General features: G+C 56.3%; 7 protein-coding genes across 7 annotated transcripts; 1 reads left to right on the plus strand and 6 right to left on the minus strand.

The window, feature by feature from the left end:
- Window positions 1–187: 187 nt before the first annotated feature.
- On the minus strand, window positions 188–1,011 carry N657DRAFT_552654 (uncharacterized protein; the record flags this gene model as incomplete). Its single annotated transcript, XM_062787915.1, has 2 exons — window positions 188–224; window positions 302–1,011. Coding segments are annotated over 2 exons (747 nt in total), but the record flags the coding sequence as incomplete, so codon positions are not given.
- Window positions 1,012–1,371: 360 nt separating this feature from the next.
- Window positions 1,372–2,260, minus strand: N657DRAFT_488868 (uncharacterized protein). The gene is made up of 2 exons (XM_062787608.1): window positions 2,036–2,260; window positions 1,372–1,977 (listed from the first exon to the last, which is right to left on the minus strand). Exons 1-2 carry the CDS (start codon window positions 2,066–2,068, stop codon window positions 1,456–1,458), a joined length of 555 nt encoding a protein of 184 aa, XP_062646719.1. The 5' UTR covers window positions 2,069–2,260; the 3' UTR covers window positions 1,372–1,455.
- Window positions 2,261–2,969: 709 nt separating this feature from the next.
- On the minus strand, window positions 2,970–4,704 carry N657DRAFT_634902 (uncharacterized protein; the record flags this gene model as incomplete). The annotated part of the gene is made up of 2 exons (XM_062791313.1): window positions 2,970–3,917; window positions 3,973–4,704. 2 exons carry the CDS (start codon window positions 4,702–4,704, stop codon window positions 2,970–2,972), a joined length of 1,680 nt encoding a protein of 559 aa, XP_062646720.1.
- A 963-nt stretch (window positions 4,705–5,667) lies between these two features.
- N657DRAFT_488899 (ER lumen protein retaining receptor) lies at window positions 5,668–7,186 on the minus strand. Its single transcript, XM_062787609.1, has 4 exons — window positions 6,888–7,186; window positions 6,746–6,804; window positions 6,620–6,686; window positions 5,668–6,547 (listed from the first exon to the last, which is right to left on the minus strand). The coding sequence occupies exons 1-4, from the start codon at window positions 6,913–6,915 to the stop codon at window positions 6,054–6,056; spliced, it is 648 nt and encodes a 215-aa protein (XP_062646721.1). The 5' UTR covers window positions 6,916–7,186; the 3' UTR covers window positions 5,668–6,053.
- Window positions 7,187–7,592: 406 nt separating this feature from the next.
- N657DRAFT_634904 (P-loop containing nucleoside triphosphate hydrolase protein) lies at window positions 7,593–8,764 on the minus strand (the record flags this gene model as incomplete). The annotated part of the gene is made up of 3 exons (XM_062791314.1): window positions 7,593–7,941; window positions 8,005–8,627; window positions 8,678–8,764. 3 exons carry the CDS (start codon window positions 8,762–8,764, stop codon window positions 7,593–7,595), a joined length of 1,059 nt encoding a protein of 352 aa, XP_062646722.1.
- Window positions 8,765–8,913: 149 nt separating this feature from the next.
- Window positions 8,914–10,172, minus strand: N657DRAFT_672707 (ribosomal protein L16). The gene is made up of 3 exons (XM_062795650.1): window positions 9,710–10,172; window positions 9,508–9,649; window positions 8,914–9,449 (listed from the first exon to the last, which is right to left on the minus strand). Exons 1-3 carry the CDS (start codon window positions 10,145–10,147, stop codon window positions 9,286–9,288), a joined length of 744 nt encoding a protein of 247 aa, XP_062646723.1. The 5' UTR covers window positions 10,148–10,172; the 3' UTR covers window positions 8,914–9,285.
- Window positions 10,173–10,396: 224 nt separating this feature from the next.
- Window positions 10,397–14,098, plus strand: N657DRAFT_646711 (DNA replication factor C, large subunit). Its single transcript, XM_062793166.1, has 5 exons — window positions 10,397–10,663; window positions 10,725–10,770; window positions 10,826–10,867; window positions 10,923–13,562; window positions 13,619–14,098. The coding sequence occupies exons 1-5, from the start codon at window positions 10,567–10,569 to the stop codon at window positions 13,953–13,955; spliced, it is 3,162 nt and encodes a 1,053-aa protein (XP_062646724.1). The 5' UTR covers window positions 10,397–10,566; the 3' UTR covers window positions 13,956–14,098.
- The last annotated feature ends 79 nt before the right edge of the window (window positions 14,099–14,177 follow it).

The following is a 14,177-nucleotide window of genomic DNA, read 5'->3' on the forward strand; positions in this document are numbered from 1 at the left end:
CGATGCTGGTATATAAACCCAAACGGACCTCTTAAACGCCAGGTATTGACAAGAGACAGACATCGCCGCCGTATGTACGCTCGAATCCTGTCCAGCCATCAGCCAACCTTAATGCAAACCCTCGTATTATTTACGGCTATTAAAAAATTCACAAGACGCCCTCGGTTTCCGCCGGTTTCGGTTCGTTCTTTACCCACTCCTTCAATTCGGCGTCAAAGTGATGCCTGTATTAGGTCAAGTCAGCCAACCCGTTCCCTCTTCATCCGCTGTGTTCGTTCAAGCTCAGGGAACATCAACTCACCCTTCCCACTCCGTCACGACCAGACTCTTGGCCCCGTACTCATCCACCAGCACCTTTTCAAACTCGCGCGGCACCATGGCCTTGACCCCCTCAAACACGGTCTCCCTCAACGGATACAGCTCCTCCATCTTGTACCAGTGAAAATTCTTACAGCTCACCACGCCCGGGCTGTTCTCCGGATCCCGCTCCATCAAAGCTGTAATGTCCACATACATGCCCGTCTCGACATCGATCCAGCGCGCATCGATGGCGTTCTCGCCCGTCCCGCGGTCGACCTTGGTCCCGAACGGGTTCACGTCCAGCAAAAAGACCCTCGTCTCGTCCCTCCCGCTCGTCTCGTTCCGCAACGTGTACTCGTGCATGCTGCCGTTGTGCCGCTCCGCCAGCACGGCCAGCGTCGCCCCGCTCACCTGCGCGTCCACGTCAAAGTCCCACGGCATGATTCGGCCGTTCCACCACCACCCCAGAAGCGTGCCGTGCGCGAGCCATGTCTCGAGGCCGAGCGTCACGCGGAAGGTTGACAGGTAGCTGCGGATCAGGTGCGTCAGGATGGCGCGGTGCGTCGCGTAGGGCACCGGCCCCCGGAAGAAGCGCGCGTCGTAGTGGCTTAGCTCGAGCGAGAAGCCGGCTTCATGGAAATATTTGTATTCTTGGGGTGGTGACGGTGGGGCGTCAGCGTTGTTTTGGTTGTGGTTCGAATTTGGGGACGTTGTTAGCGACGAGGAGGAGATGCTGGTGCTGGTGCTGGTGCTGGTGCTGGTGCTGGTGCTGGTGCTGGTACTGCTGGTGGTCGTGGTTGGGTTGGGCAGGGTTGATTGCTCTTGTTGTTGCTTCTCCCCCTGCTCCTGGAGGCTGTAGAAGGAAAACGGCAGGCTGCCGCTTCGGGCTACGGCGGCCGTACTGAAGATAGCGGAGAAGACGAGGAGAGCGGTAACTGCGAGGAGGAACTTCTTATGGGCGAAGAAGAGGACTGAGGATGGTATCATGTCTGTCTGTTCGGACGCTGGAGTTGTCCAAAGCCAACCCAGACGGAGCAACGCTATGTGTACTGGCTGTAGCTATGTTGCTCGAGCATAAGAATGAGACGTGGCCGAAAGAGAATGAACATGGGGTTACAAGTGCAGGTCTGAGAACAAGGCGGTCCGGGTTGCATATCAAAAAAGCATGACGATACGGGTCTGCCCGTGATTTGACAAGGGGTGGAAAGTATACTTGATTCTTCCAGGTTGATATGACCTCGGGCTCGGCGGATGGAGCATGCCCCAATCCTCCTCCACCTTCATCAGAGGCCTCAATTGCGCCGGGCACGCGAGACTTTCGAGCAACAGCCGCGTCACCCGGTAAGTGGGCGAGCCCAGGGTAAGGTAGGTAGGTAATGGATAATTGAGGGCTTCATTTGCAGACGGGTGCCTCGTCTCGAGCTGCCGGTATAACCCGGTCATCAGTCTGCTGCAACAAGTGACCAGTGAAGTCGAATTCATAATGGTCTGATGAAGGTCAAAAAAAATGATGGCCAAGCCAGATAATCTGGTATCCTGATCGTCGACCAAGATTTGCCAAGCTTGTTTGCTGCCTCTCGCCATCTCTCGAGCACACGACCAATTACCGAACATGGCGAAGCATGCCTTATCTCCATGGCATTTCCAAGGCTTGTTGTGCCCCACATTGGTCCGCCCCTGCTAACGGAACGTGAGTGGCCCTGTACGGAGTACCCTACCGGGTTGGAGTTCATACCTTATGTTCATGTACTGCGGGCATTCCCGTCATCCCTAATGACACATCCTCAGCGTCTGATTGCCTTTGCCCTGACTCAGGGGCATTCAGTAGGCCCAGTAACTACCAAAGACCGGTATGATCAACATTGCACATCAATGGAGGTGCCGTCGCCGTGAGCAAGTTAGGAATCTTTCCACGCGAGAAGAAACATAATGGAAGGCGTTCGCAAGTTCTGCAGTACCTCGCATGCAAAGCAGTTTGCCATACCATCAGACTTTACTTCACCACAGGTCAGACCAGATCTACCCAATACTTCTCCAACTCGGGATGCCAAGGCATTCAGTATGAATCAGTCATTCGGGTGTACCTTTTGCCAAGGAGGAGGCTCTCGAGAATCCAGTTTCCGGGTTGAAGAGTGCCGCAGTTTCCGATTCATCACTTACTGCACCCTATATTGGCTAGACTGTGTAACAAATCACGGAGTAGGCCGCGCGTCCCTGTTCTCGCTATGCACGAGGACACGGTTCATTGCGGCCCGTCCAATGGCACCAGTCCAAAATCGAACTCGCCATAATCGAATTTACTCTGCTCGCGGTGACTTACTGTACGTGTAACAGATTAGTGGTATTGAACTCTACTGTGTGTACTGCTCTCGCTCTGGGTATTCCTTGAACAGGATGCCAAAAACCAAGCTTATTTAGCCCATCTAGCACAGTACTAGCTCGCCAACTCGCCCCTCCACATCGCCAGTAGCTTCAAGTCCACTCATAGTCCACCCGGACTCGTCCCAAACACACCAACAAGACGATAAGGATTTTCCCGTCTATTCCACCCCCTTGAACAATGCAACCACCCAATGCCCCTTGGACGCCATTCTGTGTTGCGTCTGCACATTAAATTCCACTCCCCTTTCCTGACCACAACCACCACCACCGACCTCTGCTGCAACTAGTTACCTGACCCCTTTCAGAGTCGAAAACGGACTAACATCAGTCCCTTCCCTCAACCACCGATCCAAACTAGGCAGCCCGGCACCCGACGACAATCCCATCCGCCGTTCTCCCTGCCCTTGTGCTTGAACTCCCTGCTGATGCTGCTGCTCATCTTCTTCGACGTCCCTCTCCCATCCACTTCCCGGCAACCCCACCCCGGCCCCACCAGCTGACGACGACAACGGCGGCGGACGCGCCGACGTCGCTTGTTGGTGGTGGTGCCGAACTTTCTCTTCCGCATCGTCTTCCTCTTCTCCCTGGCCACTCCTGCTGATGGCCCCGTTCGTCTGGTTCGTAGCTTTCGGCCTGGGGAAGAGGGTGAACTTCCCTCTTCCTGCTGCTGCTGCTGCTGCACCCCTGGGAGCGGGCGGGTTTCCGAGCTGGAATTGCCGTGGTCGTTGATGACTGGTCTCGTTGGTGGAGAAAATGGTTTTGCCACTGGTGTTGGTCGCGGAGGGTCGTGGGCCGTAGTAGCTCACTGCGTAGCCCACGCCGCCGCTGCCGCTATCACCGCCACTGGGGTCGATGCCTTTCCTTGGGATCCCATCTGTGGTGACTGCAGGTGCGGGCTGCCGGAGATTGCCAGTGTTGCTGCTGGGCGGGAATTTGAAGCCGGTGTCGTCGGTGCTGTAGGTGCTGCTTCCGTCGTCGCTTGTGACGTAGCCATTCTTGGAGTGCGAGATGGAATATGCCTTGTTGGAGGTGCCGGTGCTTTGTTGGTATCCAATACTCCCTATAATGCCCTCGCCGTGCCGGCGCTTCTTCTTTCGGCGGTGGCGAAGGACCAGCATGAATCCTACGCCGGTGAGCAGCGACGATCCGACGATGCCGCCTACAACTGCGATGGCGGTTTGGGCGACCGACAGCGCGTCGCCCTGAGCTTGCTGGATCTGCTCGCTGGCGTTGTTCTGCCATCGGTGAGCCTTCGTGTCCATCCCTTATGGTCACCCATCGCTGACTTACACTCAAGGCCGTGGCATCGGCCTGCGCTTTTTGCGCCGCGCTTGCAGCCGACGCCGCGCTCTGGCTCGCCAGCAAGAGGGCGCTCGAGAAGCTAGCGCCCATCGAGCTCGTCACGCTCGCCATGTTCTCGGACATGGCGCGGTTGGCGCTCTGGGAAGCCGAGCGAATCGCCTCTGAGATGGCTTGGTCCGCGCCGGCCCTTGCCTCATCTGCCCGACGGGACGCCTCTGCCGAGGCCTGCAACATGGACCGCGACGCGGACTCGGCAGCACTCTGCTGCAGACGAGCGCTGGCCAGCTGCTGCTCAGTTTGACTCAGTCGCTGGGTCGCCTGCTGCAGCAACTGGCTGAGCTGCTGGCTGGACTGGCTGACGGACCTGGATTGCTCGCTGAGTTGCCGCAGCTGGTCGCTCAGCGCTTGGATCTGGCCCTGGTCCTGCCGATTCAGAAGGGTCGGGGGCGGCGTGATGGTAGCCGGGCGCCCGTCCCGGATGACGTGGGCCGGCTCGGCGGCGAGCGGTAACCCGGGATATGGTCCCTCACGACGACCCTCGACTCTGCCGGCTACCCGTCCCCATAACGGCTCGGCCCCTCCCGCTTCATCGACAGCCTCCCTCCCCCTAACCGTCACCGGAAACGGCCCGTCTGCTAGCCCCTCACCGACCCAAGCACAGCTTGAGCATATGAGAGAAATGAGCAAAAGAGATGGACATATCACCGGCTTCTTGACCATGGTGTGTGATCATGAGTAGCACAATAAAAGACAACGGATAATACCGCCCGCGGCAGAATCGCAGAGTAGGACAAGCGACGGCGGACCTGACGATCATCCTTTCAGCCAAAGGCCGGCGGTGCGGATGTGGGAATTAGCCAAAACGGCAGAAAGAAGAAGGGCAAGAGAGAGGATAGAAACTAACAGAGAGAGGGTAGCACGGAGATAAAGGTGGATGGTGTGGGCATGGCCGTGTTCCTACCAACCCCCATCGACAGAACTTGGAACCGAGCCATCTGCTTCTGGTAACCTCCATGTCGGAAACAACTCTGGCAGCCGGGGAGTCGACAAACCCCTAGTACTGGCATAGCCTCGTGGGCAAGATGCAACCACGCCCACGCCATGCACTACCCCCGAGGTGTGGGACCGGCGGGAATGCGATGGGGAAGGGCAAGATGCGGCCACAGCCAAGCATCGTCGCAACCCGGATCCTGCCGCAGATCGCGCCGGAGCCAGGTCGCACCGGAGCGCACGGTTGCCCCGGTCGACCCGATTCGGCCGAGCCGGGAACCTGAGACGGATGGGCGCCGGGGTGTTTATTTATGCTGGCCCGACTTCAAACTTGGGGCTTTCATGCAAGAGTGGGCTTTTCTCATTCTGAGCTGCGGACCAGCTAAACTCTTACCTGGGAATGGCCAGCGTTCGAGATCTCTGTATGTTCGTTACCGCCGTTGATAACATTTTGGTCGAGCATCGTGAGGTGTGTTGGTCGGCAGTGGATGGAAGTCGTCCATCGAGGTCTGACGTGAAGGAGACGGAAGCTCGGTCATCGCAGTAGTAATCCGTACAGGTAGGAGTATGGTTCCTCCCCATTCTTGGTTTGCTCCCTACTCGGCCCGACCCCGTGAACCGACCGGCAAGGCTGGGGTGAGGACTGCTTGTGGGAGGCTCAGCAGTCTGATTCTCATGGGACCCGATCCCTGAGCCAAACAACGTCAACTCCAGCTTTTTGCAGAACCGCTATTTATATACATTGAAGACGTTCGACCAATTGTTATCCGACCGTAACCCGCCGCCTCCAAATTCAGCTGAAGTAGAACCCATATCTCCCAAACGCCGGACAGGCATTAGCCGCCTCTTTTTCTGTCTCCGAACGACCAAATCGTACCTCAGCCTCGCGTGATTATAGCCTTGTACTACTTTTCCATCCATCCATCCATGTCGTTCATCACACATAGCCCCCTTGACCCCCACAACACCTCGGGAGGGAGAGAAACAGGGACGATGCGATAGATGGCATCGTTACCTCACCCTCAAGCTCCCACCAACCGTCACCCATTCCCGCCCAGGCCAATCCGAAACATCGCCCTTTAAACCGGCAGCTTGAACTTCTCCCCCTTCATCACCTTGGTATAATAAATCCAAAAGAAATCACTATACAGCACCGTCTGCAGCACACCGGCCACCACGGCAATGGTATCCACTTTGTGGTGTGGCTCCGTCATGTACCTGTAGATCCAGTTGGGGATGTACAGGGCGCGGTACGTGCCTAGCGCAAACAGGTAGTGCGCCGTGATGGCCTCGGCCTCGCCCGTGCGCTGCAGCATAAAGAGCTGCGGCAGGATGGCGACCGACTCGAGCCAGATCGAGAACGCCCAGAAGACCTCGAGCACGGTGTATTTCACGGGAAAAAGGATGGCCAGCGCGGCCGCGAAGCCCAGCAGGTACTCGACGCGGAAGGTGTCGAGCCCCGGGTCGTTGGTCGGCCGGTAGGCTTTGGTCATGAGGTAGATTGTGTAGAGCTGGGAGGAGATGAAGAGGACCTTGAAGATGAAGTTGTAGGGGGAGTGCGTCCATGGGAGGTCTGCGGCATTCGTATCCTGTTAGCTTTCCCTTGTGTTTGACAATGTCGGGAGTGGTCGTTCAGGTAGCATACCCAAGTAGCGTGTGATGTAGACTAACAGGTACAGGACTTGCGACTTGAAAGAGATGCCAGAGCAGCTCTGCATACGCTTGTCAGTATCCGGACGTGGGCATCTGGCGACGGTCAAGAGGTGCGCACCTTAAGCTGGACGATCTTGTGCAGCAGAATGAAGATGGATGCCAGGTGGGAGAGGTCCCCTATCGCAGCAATGACACATGTCAGCCCGTCTCTTTTCTCCCTTTCCGTCCTCATCTTACGTCGTTCCACGGAGATGCCATACCGGCTACGCGAAAGAGATTGAGCCCCATCTCGAGAGCTCTCTCTCTCAGCTTGTTTTAGGCGCAACTTCGATAGCTTCGATTATCGCAGGGTCAAGCCGCTACAGCAATGCAGGCCGTCGACTTGTCTACGAAACAGCCAGTTTGAGGCCGGTAGGCAGTTATCCTTGAAGCTGCCGGGGAGGTAGTTCGTCGTCGGTTCGTCAAGGCGAGCGTGTGCGTCGCAATAGAAGCTTCTAACAGCTGGCTGTTGAGGACACGATCGCGCCTTCCAAGCACGGCACGACAATGCATGCCAAGCAAGCCGCATTGGTGCTGCAAGCCAAGGACCCACAGCATTAACCAATCAGCCGCTTTGAAAGAACCGGGTGGAAAGAACGCCAAGGGTTAGGGTAGTTGACGTAGGTCTGAGCGAGAAGGGTTTTCTGGTCAGTTGGGTATGAATAAGGAAACATCTCGTGGGTCAAACAAGGGGTCTCTCACCGTTTTGGGAGGAGAAGTTTTATCTTTATAGAATCTCCGTTGCGCTACGTGTCACACCACGTACTCTATATGACTGCTCCAAGCGACCCCTAGCTCTGGTCAGTCAAACCTGCCTTCAAAACAGAGAGCGAAATCGGCTTGTTATTGCCATTCACAGGGAAAGTTTTGCTCAGCCCTAAAAAGTCAACCGAACGCCATGCCCAATCCTCCGGTGTATCCCTCTCTCACATATCCATGCTCATCAGATACATCTCGAATATCCTCATGAACTTGGCCACGAATGCCTCCAAGTGGAAAATCACCTTGGTGCCAGTCTTGATCCGGTGCTCAAAGAATGCAGCCCACTTGATGACATCAGCCTTGAGGGCGTCATCAATCAGCGGGATGAGCTTGAACGTGAGTGTCCGCAAGATGGTGGTCGCCGGTATGCAGTGGGTCAGCAGATCGTACAGCTTCGACCGGACCTGGAGAATTCGGGCAGGCGTATGCTCCTCCATAATCTCCTTGGCAATCTGGCCGATGAGCGCCTCCCAGTCGGGAGGCGGTATTGGTGTGGTGTCTGTGACCTTTTCGCTGCAAGGGGGTCAGCCTGTTGTTTGGAGATGGGGCGTGGCCATCATGACGGGAGGAGCTTACTTCTGTGCATGCACTGCTTCAAACATCAGAAGTGCTTTGCGGAGATTCCTCCCGCTCTCCTCCGCAATCCTCTGGTGCAGACCCTTCACTACCGGCCAACCTTCCTTCTTCGCCGACGCCGCCAGCACGTCGCAGATCTCTGCATGTGTCGGCGCCGCAACCCGCACGAGCAGAGTTCTTGATCGGATGGGAGCGATAATGTTCGCTGTGGAGTTGGCAAGAAGAATGAGTCGCAGGTTGGGCGAGTACTTCTCCATTGTCCGACGCAGCGCCGCCTGGGCATCCCTAGTGAGGTGGTCGGCCTCGTTGATCACCACGACCTTGAACTTCTGTTTCGCCGATTGGTCGACCTGCTGTGTCTGCGCAACCTCCTTGAGCAGGTCCTGCACCACTACCCTGTCGTAGTTGCCGACGTCTGACGGTGTGATTTCGAGGTGATAGACCGAGGCCACAATGTTGAACTCGAGCTTGCGGTTGCTGCTGGTCTGGAAGACGCGCGCATCGATCTTGATCTTCTCGACCCCGGAGCCAAATAGTTCTTTCAGTGTTGCGACAATTCTGGTCTTCTTGCCTGCGCCCGATGGGCCATACACGAGGAGGTGGGGGAAGTCGCCGCTTTGCGCCTGCGACAGGCTGTTAGCAGTCGCCTCACAAACGAGCAGAGCAGTCATACCAGTGAGCGCAACCGTTCCGATAGCTGCTCATGATATGTGAGGCCATCAAGAGATCTTGGTCGATGCTTATCAACAATGAGCGCCATTTGGATTGTGTTGCTGTGTGCGGTGTTTCGGGGGCAGGTCTGAGGTGCAAGAACCAGATCTGTAAGACGCGTCTTGGGTGACGCGACTTGAAGGTTTCTGAGAATGAATCAATTAAGCAGCGGGAGGCGCACGGACCACCTTTGGAATCAGTCGACGAAGAGGGACTTGCTCGCAGCAAGCACAAAGCACTTTTCACATATCGGTGATGGAATCTTTGTGTGCCAGGTACAACGGGTTCAGACGTTTGATATCATCATGCGTTCCACAAGGAGTTTCAGTGTCTATGCAAAGCTGCATCGTCCTTTTCCACGGGGTTTTCCTCTCGAGCCGAAATCAAGGTGTCAACGACGTGGGGAGGCACTGCTTCGACTGTGCTTGTCACTGCTTCCTTCAATTGAGGCTCATTGGACTGTACTTTGGCCCTACGGCAGACACCATGACCAGGGGTTCTCAAGGCCACACACAGTGGCTGCCGATTTAGTCTACATAATATACAATCGAGATAAGCCGTTGGCGAGGGCTATGAAGGGGGAGGTGCTGAGGTGGAAGTAGTCGGTGGCAAGGAGGCCGTGGCGTCTTCGGGAAGCTTCTTCCACGGCCGTTTGAGCTCTTCCAGAGTGATCCCTTCCAGCTTTGTAATTCCGACTACCGGCGGATCGCCCTTCTTGACGAACTCGTATTGCCCTGGAGCGACAGTCAGCGCTTGTGAATAAAGTAGTGATCCAGCAGAGAGGATCGATACCTGGCAGCTTATTGCCCGCAAGACGGAACGCATCCCGAATGACTTGCTCGTGCAGCACCCCCTTGATCTCGAACAGGATTTGGTTAACGGCAACTCTGGCCGCCCAGTGATCGAAAGAGCCCTTGCCCTTGCCCATTCGCATCTTTTGTGCAGCACCCGTCAGCATGATTGTCGAGGTCTGCAACAGGCAGAATCATCTCACCTCGTTGCCGCTGACAAACACGCCAACGTTGCAAGCAACCCTCTTGTACAGCCGGTATCGCTGACCACGCAACCGTGCCTTAATGGTGTCTTCGGCCACCTTGAGCTGGGCAGCGCTGATTCTGCGGTGGTGGTCGCACATGCGCAGGCCATAGTCTCCCCAGACCACCGTCGTGCCCTTGGTGGATCCTCCTGTCGGCACTCTGGGTCGCCCCTTCATCATCTTCTTCTTGCGCGGGAGATTGGGCTCCAGCCATGATCCTGCCCGGATCGCCGTCGCCGAGAATAACCTGACATACTGGGGGTTCGCGGCTGATGTCGTCGCCGCTGAGGGACGCAGGACGGTCGCCGACGGAAGGGAAGCTCGGAGGAGCGTCGCGGGCGTTATCCTCAGTGCCTGGAAGGCACTGAGGAGCCCTGATGAAGGGTTTGGCTTCATGGTGGTCGGATTGGCCGGGTCAGGCGGCCGAGATGGATCTGGAAGGTGTTTATTCCCAGCGCCAACAATTCCCCAACAAAGCTGGGACTGCGTCCGGAGCAACAACGGGAAATTCGATAACCTGCAATCTCGGATATAAGGTTACCCTCTTATCCAATAGTCACCTCGCTCGGCGAATGCCAAGCATTGAGCGAGCTCATTCGCGTCGCGCCTTTCCGTCTCAATTAAGGCGCGTCAGAGCTCAGGTGCCTTGCCGTGACGAGCTTTCCAGGCTTCCGTCACCCTGCCTAAACCCAAGCGGCAACCACCGACGAAAAAAGCTTTGAACTTACAGGAAGCTCATTTGACCCCGGCTTCCTCATTGACAAATCATCCCTGTAAACACATTTTCCTGCGTCGGTTCCCTCCATATCGCCGCCATGCCCGACATTCGCAACTTCTTCAGCTCCAAGGGCGGTGCGCCGCCGCCGAAGCCTGCAACCAAGAAGGAGGAAGAGACAAAAGTGTCTAGAGCCAGTCCGTGTTTCCAAATACTGACCTTGGTGCTTATTGACCTTGCCTTCTAACACATTTCTAGAAGGCCGAAAGGTCATTGAGGACAGCGACGAGGATGAGGTTGTCGAGTAGGTCCAGAAGAGGATAACGAATTGACATGGCTGGTCTCTGATAACGGGATAGAACCAAGAAACCAACCAAGGCCACCCCTCGGAAGAAGGCATCGTGAGTTGTCTTGCTCTGATCCGGTCTTGCCTCTTGATGCTGATTCCATAGCAAGAGCCCCCATCGAGGTAAAGGGCGAAGAGACAACGGCCGCCAAATACTTTGCATCATCCAAACCGAAATCAGGCACCGTGCAAACTACTCCAAAACCAGCATCCAGGGCTCAGCCCGCCCCTGGCGCCGAGGTTCGCGTGAGCCCGAGAACTAAACCGGCCGCGTCAAAGCCAGCCCCTGAGCCCGCCAAGGCCACGCAAAACGGCATCAAAAGGAAGCCGATCACCTCTTACAAGAAGCATGATCGAGACGATGACGACGCATTCTTGGACGATGACGAGGATGCAGGCGATGATATCTTTGCTGCTGATGTGAAGGGCCGCAACAAGAGAAAGAACGACGAGTACCTGGAGGAAGACAGCGAGGAAGAGTTTCTTCCGAAGCCTAAGCGCGTAGCTTCGCGCGCCGGCAAGCCCCTAAAGGACGAGTCTGAAGACGAGGTTAAATCGAACCCCAAAGCGACCACCAAGAAGACGCCTGCCTCGACCCGGAAACGCAAAACACCAGCTTCTGACAGCGAGGAAGACGTGGACGATGTCAAGCCTGCCAAGAAGGCAGCCAAACCCCGCGCTCCTAGGGCCAAGAAGCAGCCCGAGTCCGACCCTGATGATGTTAAAGTCATTCTTGACAAGGTCCCGACCGTCCAGGCGCCCGACGCACCTCCACCAGACCCGGACGCCAAGTTTGATTGGCGCGGCGCCAAAGGTGGCGGCAATGCCGGGCCACCTCCAATGGCCGGTGCCGCCGAGATTCCCGAGGGTGAGGAGGACTGTCTGATGGGCAAGACGTTTGTTTTTACCGGCCTGCTCAAAACCCTCAGCCGCGAGGAGGGACAGGCCCTTGTCAAACGATATGGCGGCAAGGTTACTGGCGCACCGAGCAGCAAAACGGACTTCGTCGTCCTGGGCGATGATGCGGGTCCCAGCAAACTCAGGAAGATCAAGGAGCATGGTATCAAGACGATTGATGAGGAAGGTCTGTTTTACCTCATCCGAACAATGCCTGCTCATGGCGGTGGCGGAAAGGGTGCTGAGAAGGCCAAGGAGAAGCAGGAGGTGGAAGCGAAGAAGGTTCGTGAGGAGGCTGAACGCATGGAGAAGGAAGAGAAAGCCAGACAGGCCGAAGCCGAGAAGGCGGCCAAGAAGGCTGCTGCCGCCCGCGGGGCCCCTGCTCCGGTGCGGGCCCAGATTCTATCGCAGTTGTGGACAACCAAGTATGCTCCGACGCAGCTCAATCAGATTTGCGGCAACAAGGCGAACGTCGAGAGGATTCAGTCCTGGCTCCACAACTGGCCCAAGTTTCGCAAGTACGACTTCAAGAAGAGGGGTGCAGATGGGATGGGCGCGTATCGCGCCATCATCATCTCAGGACCGCCTGGAATCGGCAAGACGACGGCTGCCCACCTTGCGGCCAAGCTTGAAGGCTACGACGTCCTGGAGAGCAACGCCAGCGACACACGCAGCAAGAAACTTGTTGAAAGCGGAGTCGCTGATGTCCTCAATAACACGTCCCTTTTGGGCTATTTTGCCGGCGACGGCAAGAAGGTCGATGCCGGTAAAAGGAAGATTGTCCTCGTCATGGACGAGGTCGACGGCATGTCCGCAGGTGATCGAGGCGGTGTTGGTGCGCTTGCAAAATTCTGCAAGAAGACGGACGTCCCCCTCATTTTGATTTGCAACGAGCGCAGGTTGCCCAAGATGAAGCCTTTCGACCACGTTGCATTCGATGTCAAGTTCCAGCGCCCGACCGTTGATCAGATCCGGTCCAGGATCATGACTATTTGCCACAGAGAAGGCCTGAAGATGCCGCCGCCCGTCGTCAACGCGCTCATTGAGGGCAGCGGCAAGGACATTCGCCAAATCATCAACATGCTTTCCACGGCCAAGCTAGACCAGACTACGATGGACTTTGATCAGAGCAAGGCCATGGCCAAGGCCTGGGAGAAGCATGTTGTGCTCAAGCCTTGGGATATTTGTCAGAAGATGATCGGAGGCGGTTTGTTCAGCCCAGCAAGCAAGGCGACGCTGAACGACAAAATCGAGCTCTACTTCCACGACCACGAGTTCAGCTTCCTGATGATCCAGGAGAACTACCTGCGCGCAAGGCCGGCCGGGTTGAACGCACAGGGATACACTGACAGGCTTCAAATTCTCAAGCACCTTGAGCTTGTCGATCAGGCCGCTGAAAGCATCAGCGACGGAGACCTAGTCGACCGCATGATCCATGGCCCACAACAGCACTGGAGCTTGATGCCCACGCATGGAGTCTTCAGCACCGTCAGGCCGTCGAGTTTCATTGCCGGTATGTTCACGGAACAGCCCACGTTTACAACATGGCTCGGCAACAACAGCAAGTACGGAAAGCTGGGTCGATTCGTTCGCGAGATTCACTCCCACATGCGTCTCAAGTCTTCGGGCGACCACAACGAGATTCGGCAGCAGTATCTGCCTGTGCTCTGGCACCAGTTGGTCAAGCGCCTGGAGATTGAGGGCAAGGATTCCGTCGAGGACGTCATCAATCTCATGGACAGCTACTACCTCACACGGGAGGACTTTGATTCCATCAAGGAGCTTGGCGTGGGGTACCAGTCGGAGACCACCGTCAATATCGATACGCAGACCAAAGCCACTTTCACCAGGATGTAAGTGCTCGCCGTAGCGAGGGGCGCCTGTTGACTAGTGCTAACATTCTTTACAGGTACAACGCCGCCTCCCACCCAATGCCTTTCATGAAGGCCAGCAACGTGACGGCGCCGCGGAAGCTCGGCAAGGAGATGCCGGATCTGGAGGAGGCCATTGAGGAGGAGGATGAGAACGACGTTGCCGAGGTTGCTGATGTCGATGAGGACGAGGAGCTCGACCTCAAGACGGACAAGTACATCAAGCAGCCGAAGGCCAAGGGCGGGAAGAAGACAGCCAAGAAGACAACGAAGGATGAAGACGATGATGATGATGATGACGGTGAGGGTGGCAAGCCCGCGAAGAGCAAGGGCAAGGCTGCCACTAGGGGTAAGGGAAGGCCGAAGAAGGCGTAATGCAAGGGCTTGTACGCTTGTGAGTTTTTGCTGAGCTGGAGCATGTTGTAGACTGGCTTGGCAGGCCTATGCTACCTATGTGCACATATTCAGTGGATTGTTGTAGGGGCCCCTTCAAACAATGCTGATTTGACTGGCCACAGGGACTGTCATGGGGCAATGATTGTGCACTATCATTTTCGTGCCATAATGTGCCTTTCGTTCCTTACATCTCTCATCACC

Source organism: Parathielavia appendiculata (assembly GCF_033297405.1).
Source record: "Parathielavia appendiculata strain CBS 731.68 unplaced genomic scaffold N657scaffold_8, whole genome shotgun sequence".
Lineage (NCBI taxonomy): Eukaryota > Fungi > Ascomycota > Sordariomycetes > Sordariales > Chaetomiaceae > Parathielavia > Parathielavia appendiculata.

Coding starts and splice junctions, on each gene's coding strand:
- N657DRAFT_672707 (XM_062795650.1), bottom strand. CDS start 10,147: ATGAAGCCAAACCCTTCATCAGGGCTCCTCAGTGCCTTCCAGGCACTG. Junction 9,650..9,709: donor TGTTTGTCAGCGGCAACGAG/GTGAGATGATTC, acceptor GCTGCACAAAAG/ATGCGAATGGGCAAGGGCAA. Junction 9,450..9,507: donor TGCGGGCAATAAGCTGCCAG/GTATCGATCCTC, acceptor CTGTCGCTCCAG/GGCAATACGAGTTCGTCAAG.
- N657DRAFT_646711 (XM_062793166.1), top strand. CDS start 10,567: ATGCCCGACATTCGCAACTTCTTCAGCTCCAAGGGCGGTGCGCCGCCG. Junction 10,771..10,825: donor GACGAGGATGAGGTTGTCGA/GTAGGTCCAGAA, acceptor ATAACGGGATAG/AACCAAGAAACCAACCAAGG. Junction 10,868..10,922: donor ACCCCTCGGAAGAAGGCATC/GTGAGTTGTCTT, acceptor TTCCATAGCAAG/AGCCCCCATCGAGGTAAAGG.
- N657DRAFT_488899 (XM_062787609.1), bottom strand. CDS start 6,915: ATGGGGCTCAATCTCTTTCGCGTAGCCG. Junction 6,687..6,745: donor ACAAGATCGTCCAGCTTAAG/GTGCGCACCTCT, acceptor AAGCGTATGCAG/AGCTGCTCTGGCATCTCTTT. Junction 6,548..6,619: donor CTACATCACACGCTACTTGG/GTATGCTACCTG, acceptor CGAATGCCGCAG/ACCTCCCATGGACGCACTCC.
- N657DRAFT_488868 (XM_062787608.1), bottom strand. CDS start 2,068: ATGACGGGAATGCCCGCAGTACATGAACATAAG. Junction 1,978..2,035: donor CCGCAGTACATGAACATAAG/GTATGAACTCCA, acceptor TTCCGTTAGCAG/GGGCGGACCAATGTGGGGCA.